Source organism: Anser anser (assembly GCF_964211835.1).
Source record: "Anser anser genome assembly, chromosome: 7".
Lineage (NCBI taxonomy): Eukaryota > Metazoa > Chordata > Aves > Anseriformes > Anatidae > Anser > Anser anser.
This window is the reverse complement of record NC_139727.1, coordinates 31,235,921-31,245,291: the sequence shown is the minus strand read 5'-3', so window position 1 is coordinate 31,245,291 and position 9,371 is coordinate 31,235,921. Positions and strand designations below refer to the sequence as shown.

Genomic DNA, 9,371 nt, shown 5'->3' with positions numbered 1-9,371 from the left:
AAGCAACTCTGAAGTTTCCTGTAATTGCTATACATGAAAAAACTGTATTTTACTTGAAAAAAACATCTTTTCAGGAGTGACAAGTATATAACAAGAAGGCAGTTCTTGATAATTTGGGGTACTGCAAAAGTATGACTTACATCCAGCTCGTGTTAGACTATAAATACTAGAAAACTTTCAAAAGACTCAGTGGCAGCTCATTTACAAATATACTATTTATAACGAATGCATTGATACAGAATGACTCTTATAAAAAAGCAAGGCAATCTTTTATATAGACATAACAATCAACATTACAATAATTCAGATTAAAAGTACATTTTTGTAGACTGTTTACACTCTTGTTTAGCTTGTAACCACAAAATTAGTGTGGTCTGGTATTTTTCCACAGCAAAAGTCCTGCGCAGTCCTGGTTAAGACCTAAACATCAGAATAATAAACATAATTTTCTGATCTTTGCCAGCATAAAAACAAAAACCGCTTGCAGATACTATCGTTTGTTTGTAATTGTCCTTACTGTGCCTTGAAGTTCGTGTTGGGCAAATTACTGCCAACTGCAGATCTAATTAGAAGCTATTCTGGCGTGCTAATTTGATACAACTGAGGTGTGATACTGACTATATGAAAATTCTTTGTTGTATCCAGATACGAAGACTCCCCAGCCATGAGTTTGCACTGATTCAGAAATTTAAATTAAAAAAAAAAAAAAAGCTCTGATAAAGTTTTCTAATTTTTAAATAAAAAGTACTTTTCCAACTCCCAAGATTGGAGATCTTGGGATTTCAGGTGACACAATGGGTTTAAGTGCTAACCAGCCAGCCAGTCTGAGTACTACTTTACTAAATCATGTACAAACACGACCTTCAAGAAGTCTGAACATGCACTCACACAACACCAGCAAAAGATGGACAAAATCGCAGAGAAAACCTAAAATCCAGAAGAGGCACTGAAGCAAATATTCTACAGCACGAATCTCTTTCTAAAAAGTGGGCATGAATTTAGAAGTGTCCAATAACATCTGACAAAGTGCCAATCACACAACTTTGTGACCCCACCTTTACATGCAGCACTTCCACTGCATTTTTACTAGACAAATTTGTTTAGGAAATTAAATATGGGATAGCCAGAGACATAACTTTAATAGTTTTATATTAGTTATACTAAAGGAAGTCTTTTTGCAGAGAATAATTACCAATTTTCTATTTAGCAAATTTAAATGCAAGATGTGACCAAAATGAGTCACGATAGCATTTAAAGCTTCTTTTCGTTATTTAACAAATCCCTAATCTGCTTTAGACCTCATCGAAGTTCCATAATACCGTATAGTCTATAGTACAGTAACTCAGCTTCTGTGAAGTCAAGGCGTGATTCAGGACAGTGTCTTTATAGACCATATGTATATGCACTTTTTTTTTTATGTACATAGGCAGACATACAAAATTGACATTTTGTCCATGGGCAAGCAATAAAGGTCATGATTTTCACCCCGAGTAAAGATTGTCACACTTCTCAATAACCCTTGTAAATTATTTTGAAGATAACAGTAGGGCAAGGAAGATTTAGAATATTTATTGTGAGTATCTGGGAATTGCCTGTTTCCCATCCTTATTTGAAAGGAGCCCTAAAGAGTTCATTTCACCACCTTGTCTACGCTTTCATACACATATAGATACACATATACATGTATGTATGTATGTATACATACACTTGTCAGGAGGAAGTTATTTCCATTCATACTTTAATTGATCAGGCCCAACAAAATACTTAAATGTTTATAAACCAGCATGTGTCCAACTGAATGTCATCAGGCATTAAATACAATTTAGAAACTGCACCAGTTAACAGTCCAGCATCCTGACAAATGCAGAAGTCTTATGTCAGGATATAAGACCGGTTTGAGTGGTCAAAACAGCTGGATTTATATGGATCTGTGAATAGATCTGGATATAAATCCCCGTATGTGCATATAGAGATCTATATGCACATACTCCTAAGCCATGCCACACATTTAATACCTAAACTTTAGGCTACTTTTAAGAACTTCATTTTTTTCTGACTTAATTTCTCTTGTACCAGAACTTCTCTCACACTGCTTTTATTCAAATCTCTCTTGAGACACTGAAAAAATAAGCACTCACCTCAGAATGTATAAAATTAAACTTCTAAAACAGGGTTCAGGATTATCTGGCACTGCAACAACCATACTAGTACAAAGATAGTTTGAAAAAATATCCTGTTTTTAATATAGTAATGAATTAAAACATAGCTTTATTTATTCCTATAAGTGTAATGAAAAGAATACTTTGTTTTTAAGCGAGTGTAACGAGCGCTATTTTGGTAGCCAACTTCTCCACAAGAACTTATGTGAGAGAGGGTCAGCTCCAATCATACAGTCATTAACCGTGTACCTTAACAAGGTGAATAATCAACATATTTACAAACTAAACAAATTAAATCCCGTCAGCTCTTCTAAAAATGGGATTGAGAAGCAGACAGGGAATGAGACCAAGATGCTTTAAAACACAAGGGGTCGCCACTTTAGTTTTAAGGAACCATATTACCCAAACCAGTTTCCCCTAGTGACCTGAGGGCACAAATACGGGTTTAGCAGTATATTCAATAATTAGATTACAGTCTTGAAAATATGCACTTCAGCATCTTCATATTTTAACACCTTAATGCTGAGAAAGATTAACTTCAGGCAGAACCGTAAGAAAACAGCCTTTTATAAACTTAAGTCTAAACTGAAAAGCTACAGTAGATGTAAAAAAAAAGGGGGGGGGGGGAGGGGGCAGAGAGAGAACGTGTGAGAAAGAAAAAAAATTATTTAGTAAAATCCAGTGACATCTACAATAGTTTTACAGCATGTTTAAGCCCTCTAAGGTTTTATATCTCCACCTGCCTTCCATTTAAAACTTACTCCTTGTTAATGAAAAGATGTAAGACAAAACAGAATGCAATGCCAAAAAAAAAAAATAGATCAAGGCAATATACATAAGTAAGCATGCCTGAAAGCCAGAAATAACATTCCCCAAGTTTCTGCATGTGAAATAGATTTCTCATGGCATCGGCTGATTTTATTTTGTTCAAAAGATACAGTCCTCTAAGCCACGCTACCCCAGCAGCAACTCCAATGATTACAGACTGGACAGCTCTTCAGTAAACGTGGAATGCAACCGCCTCAAGCTCCTGCCCTCCTGGAAAAGGACAACCGGCCCTGCAAGTGCAGCAATAGTGTATATTTCCCTGAAGCATCTTCTGCCTTTTGAGCAACCAAGAAAGTCGTGATAAAACTGAATGTCCACTACTTACAGTGTTTCTCTTGAGCTATCAACGTCTATGCACAAATGAAAAAGGTGCCTCTTTTTTAATAGATCAGTTTAATACTGAAACAGATAGGATGAAGTTAAAAAAGAATAATCAAGATACTGAACTGAATATTTTGAAGCAAGTGCCCCAGCTGTGGGGAAAAGTGCATTTAGTTCAGCAGCAAAACAGCACAGTGTGAAGATATTGTGCTTGGACACAGAAGTTCCATAATGGAAGGAGGTACAAGGCAAGTCAAGATATAAAACCATAGTACATTGTTAACCAACCTTAAAACTTACATATATTGCAGTGTTTAAAAGTAAGACACATTCATTTATTGTACAAGGACTAGAAGGAATCCTCAAAATTGCCCGTTGTAGTTTATGACTCAACATTGTAATAAAAATGTACATATATATTATTTCCTTGCCACTTAACTGTTCTGTTAGACCTCACGGAATCGTTACTTCACAACATGAAAACCGCTCTTCACTGAGGATACTCAATGATTTTACCAATCTGAAAAGGTTTACTTGTGCTAGAAAAGACCAACTGCAAAAGGCTCAGTTCAGATATGTTATGCCTGCAACTGATAACTCAGGGAAGCAAGACTTAGAATTCAAGCTTTTTTTTTTTCTTCCTTTTCTTTTTGTTTTGACTGCATCCTTTTCACCTGCCAGTTGTTCTGATGAGAATATGTCTTTAGTATACAAACCAGTTGATAAAAATTCATCAGCAGAGGCATATAAATTCTAGATATGATTGATTAAAACAGAGCAAATCAAAATAAAACAAAATCCAGTGATTTACTCTGACTGTAAACAATATAAAAACACCATTTGCTTCAAATTTCAAAATAAGTTAAAAGAAAATCCCAACCTCAGGACACATGACCCTTTCAGGCTTTGACACAAAAAAAAGAGGGAGTAAAACAGAAAAGTTCATTATATAAAGGTTACATGTTTCTCTTAACTGAAAGTAAATCTAAGCAAAACTATTTTTGTCCCTTAAATTTGAGTTCATTGGCAATTGCTTTAAATGAAATGGCATTTCCAGATTACTCAGACATCCATCCATCAAATTCAGCAAAGAAAACTTAGACAAGCATTTTTACAGAATAAAAAAAATCTAAATGGCTATGATTCCTCTATTAGCAGAAACACATAATGCAGTCTTAAATTCGCCTTTTTATATTATTTATATATTTATATATATATAATATAATATAAACCACATATATTATATTATATTATATATACATATGCAGACAATTACAACATTAATGCAGTTTGTATTTTGTACAGTGTATTGGACAATCCGATTAGCATCAGACCATGGCACGGTATGGTCCCTGCATTTTTAGGAACTGAATGATGAAGGAGGGTCCTCCTGCAACAATCTGAGGTGGAAGGTGGCTGAGCGGGCAGTTCTCAATACTCATTATTGACAGTTTGCTGCAAAGAGCCAGCTCAAAGGGAAGGCTGTGCAGATTGGGGTTGTCATTCAAATACAGTTCTTCCAGATTCTCCAGTGTACCTGGTTAAAATAAAATAATACAAAGAGGTATGGTTTGGTTCATGCAGTTTTTAACTTTTAGACAGGAGCTCTTAGTCCACTTGGAGACCCTTCGCAATATAAAATCTAGAGTCAGTTTCTCAGCTAAACTTCTAAACTGCAAGTTTTTTTTTCACCATTATCTAAACCGGAGCCACACCTACATTAGTTTTCCCATGAAAATACTGATTACAACATCTCCCTCAGAGAGCAACTGAGAATACACAGAATAAAACAACTGACAGAGATTTCACCTTCACTGTCCAGCTTAGCACTTTGAAATTGCAGTCAACGTTGAATAACTAAAATTAGAAGGGCCTAGAAACTACTCCTGCTCATGGTATCTATTATCTCTAATAAAATATCTATACCCTACCTTTTACACAACCTATTTATTACAGACCTGAAGCGGTAACTGTAATGTGTCACAGGAATATATACTTTTGAAATACACTCGAAACATACAAGTCCTCCTTACAACACGCCCCACCTTCCCATCTTTCATACCATACACTTCTTCTATAATCTAACAAACTATTTCATTCCCCTTGAGAGAAAGAGTAGCAGCCAGGGCAGGATGTCTCAAGTAAACAGAAAGAATAATTCTATTTCTCCCCTACTTTCTGTAGATCTCCTTGCTTAATTTTCTTATCTCCTCAAGGTGAAATACAGCATGATGCATTACAAACGGAAGTGTGTGCAGAGGAACTACCATCAGAAACGTTTGCTTCAGCTGTCTATACCTTACACAGGCACAAGGCTTTTACCTACACCATGGAATTAGAATAGGACTTGTGTATTTTCTAACACTGACCTCTTTCCAAGAAAAAGAATAGTTTTATGAGGTGATCAATAGCATGCAGCTTGTGGAAGAATTTGAGGATAAATGGCATCTCACCATTTCAAGTTAGCGTGCATTTGGCAGCTGTCTGCAGAACAACTCAAAAAAGCTAGACCATTCATTTCACTACAGCTTGCTGAGGCGAGATAAGTATCATACACTTATAGTGCTTTTTCAGTGGCACATCTTTCACATCAGGTTGTGTATACTGGAAGTTTCGCATGAATTTTGTAGCTCTACTTGTGAGCACAGTAGATGCCTATCTTCTGTGTCAGTAACTACTTTTGCTCAGCCACACCGCATAAAACTATCAAAAAAAATAGGTCTTACCAATTTCCTCAGGAAGGTGTGTGAGAAGATTCTCTCCAAGCCCAAGGTGCGTTAGATTGGTAAGGTGACCAATACCTCTTGGAAGGGTGGTCAACTGATTATTAGTCAGAACCAATTTCTAAGGAAAAAACACATTTTTAAAAGTTAACTTGTGCCTTAAAATAACAGCAAAAAACAAGATACATGGCTGATAACATGGTGGTTTCTATCTCCAGCATTTGAACAAAAAATTTCTACATCTCAACATTTCAGAACTCTACTAGGCATCACTAAACATAACAAAAATATAACAGTACTTAATATTAAAACACGCACTTCCCATCCTAAACATAAAAGCTTTCATGAACATGACTGAAACCACAGAAGCTATTCCCGTTGTAGTATCGTACTCACGGCGCACCACAGTAAAACTCTTTAAAATTTGTTTGTTCAAAATCAGCTGATGAATCTGGGGAAGAACTAGTGGGGACAGATTGGGGAGGAAGTTGTGAAAGATTCTTAACTTTTGGTTCTATATCCATCCAGAATAGTTTCCCTCACCAAACTAGCTGTAATTAAAACAGTATGGTGTAAAAAGAGGATATAAGATGTTTATCTCTGCCAATTATTGTTTCACCTGCAGATCCTTGAGGTAAGCTATTTCATTTGGCAAGGATTCCAGTTTGTTTTCCTCTAGATCCAACTCTCGGAGTTTCCGTAGATTTCCAATTCCATGGGGAAGTTTTTTTAGGAGATTGTTTGACAATATAAGAACCTTCAAAAAAAAAGAATTTCAGCAATGCAATAAGCAAACAACAAGACAGGCTATGTTATAAGATAATAAGACAGGATTCAAGTAATGAAGTCCAAGATTCAGACAAAATTATGGAAGCAAACTGAAAAAACTAAAAAACCCAAATCAGTGATTACTTTAAAAAAGTCTGTAAATGGTACAAATCCATAGATCAATGGCAGAATTATTTCAAATATTATTTTACAGAATAACAATAAATGTAAACCAAAACCAGAGAACATTTATTTCTGCAAAGAAAGAAAAACTATTTTTTCATGGGCTTCCCTATCATTTTGTAATCCTTCCTCATAGCTATCCTCAAACTCATATTTTACATTATTTGCTGTGTTTACAAGGTCCGCCTTGAAAAGCTGAGTACTTTCTTTTCTCCCCATGTCCTTTTGAGTAGGAGTAGCAGCAAGTGAACGTACAGATCGGAGCACCTAAGCAGAACACTGTGTAGATATCCATTGGCTTTCTAAAATGGTCTCCTACCACACACTCACCCCTACTAGAGTATTATCTTCTCATGTTTCTCCTTCTTTCTAAACTGAATTATAAATATCCTACGTTCAGCAAATGTATCCTCATTTGCAATGTCAACTAACAGAGTTATTCATTGAGCCACAAGTTATACTAGTCAACCATTTTGCTTCAGACAAGCCTAACAGTCCTTAGAAACAATCAAGCCTCACAATAACACAGTGAGCAGTAAGGTAATCACTGATTAAACAATGCTATTATCTAGTTATTTAACACGGCAGGCGAAAACAAAAGTGTGGAAGAGCACCCAGTGCAGAGGCTCATCCCTGCTAGGCTGGACAGTTTCAAATGCCAAGGTTCAACAATCTCACTCTCACTAGCTTCGTGGAGCCTGGAAACACTGAAGGCAGAAACAGAATCAAAAACAAGGATAAAATCAAAAGTGAAAAATCAAAATGAATAAAAGCCAAAAATTTAGCATTGGAACAAGCAATATTACAGTGGCCTTCCTTTATGTGTTAAGATACACAACGGTAAGAATAATAACGCTCTAATCGCATATCCAGAAACAAAGGCAGGAACAGAAAATATTACCTACACACACGGCAGCTGACTTAGCACTGCTGTGGGAACCTTCACTTTTGTGTAAACACTGCCCAAATAGCTCTTTGTATTTGATTCTTTAATTACAGAGAAAGATAGCACTAATGGTTTTGTGGACTGCGCAGCTTCCTAGCTTCGGCAGCTAGCAGACCACCCACAAATCCAGCTGTCAGAGATTACCAGCTTCCCAGTCCAATCAGCCCAAGCCTTAACTTAAAGAAAACTGGGCTGCTAAAGTGCTATAGCTCTGCCGTATCAACTTTGCCTCAGGCTAAACAAATGATTAATTATTCAGAGCAGCAGCCACACTGAAAACTTGCAATTTCAAATATACTGTTTGCTGTTGCATTTTAAGAGACTTTTCCCATTGGCTCACAGAGGTTGCGAAGTCCCCTAATAACATGTCAGAGCTGCCCCAACAAGCACCTCTATTCTTATGTCCCTCCAAGACAATTAAGTTTGACCATCTCTGCTGATGGTACCTTGAGAAACACGTATAGGGGACAAGACAGGTGTAGTTCATGATTTCCGTCTACAGAGCTCTTACCCCTTCAGGCCTGAGGAGAATTCCCACCTGGCTGCTTACAAGGTTCACAGGGCTATGTTCAAGATGCTTCTGACTAAAGACCATTTCATTGTGTTTTTCTGATCCCCTCTGTTTCCATGCTGGTGCCTCCAAGAATTAAAACTGAGTTCAGAGCCATTTAATTTCCAGCAATAACTTTCCTGTTGAAAACTTTTCTTTCTATATAATTAAAAATACGTATGCAATAACCCTTTGTCCACATTCATCTACAGTCTGAAGAAGTTCACGACAACCATAAAGAGATCAAATCTATTTAAATGCCATACCTACACGCATTCGTTTGGCCTTATTTGACCCCAAATAACATTACCTATACCTGGAGTAGAAAATGCTTATTTGCAGGGATTGAAGTAGCTCTTCATTTATACTCTTCTCACCTCAAGAGAAACAAGCCCAGACACATCCTCAGGGATTTTTGTGAGCTGGTTAGTCGCTAAGTTCAGTTCTACCATACTAGTCCAAGTTCCAAAGTCCAGCGGGAGAGAGGTCAGCTGATTGTCCTGTGATTTAACATACCAAACATTTAGGGTCTGCATTTGCAAGATGTCAACAAGGCATCTGAGAGATTAAACAAACATTATGGCTTATAAAATACTTCACAACAAAATAGTAGATAATTAAATCAGAAGAATAAAAAGGTGACAACTCCCTCCCCCTTTTTTTTTTTAATTCCTCAACATAAACAAACATAATAAGCAGTCCCAACCTATAGTTACAATCTACAGTTGATTCTATGTTACTAACATGAAGTCAAGTGTTAAAATCAGAAGTATGTATTTCCCAAGATCGCACGTCCCAGTAGTTAAAACATTTTTCCCTTTCATTGCTGAATACAATGGAGAGAAAAAAAGGACGGAGAATTCACCATAACTTGCAAAGTTGCTATCAGCAAT

General features: G+C 36.5%; 1 protein-coding gene across 2 annotated transcripts in view; it reads right to left on the bottom strand.

Annotated features, from left to right (window-relative positions):
* Positions 1–200: 200 nt before the first annotated feature.
* Positions 201–9,371, bottom strand: part of SHOC2 (SHOC2 leucine rich repeat scaffold protein) — a 66,867-nt gene continuing 57,696 nt past the window's right edge. For both annotated transcript variants that reach the window (XM_083843194.1, XM_083843195.1), the window contains exons 6-9: positions 8,856–8,978; positions 6,651–6,788; positions 6,035–6,152; positions 201–4,845 (exon numbers count right to left, since the gene is read on the bottom strand). In XM_083843194.1, the coding sequence (XP_083699320.1) occupies positions 4,637–4,845; positions 6,035–6,152; positions 6,651–6,788; positions 8,856–8,978 (588 nt within the window). In that variant the 3' untranslated portion in view covers positions 201–4,636. The remainder of the gene's footprint in view (positions 4,846–6,034; positions 6,153–6,650; positions 6,789–8,855; positions 8,979–9,371) is intronic.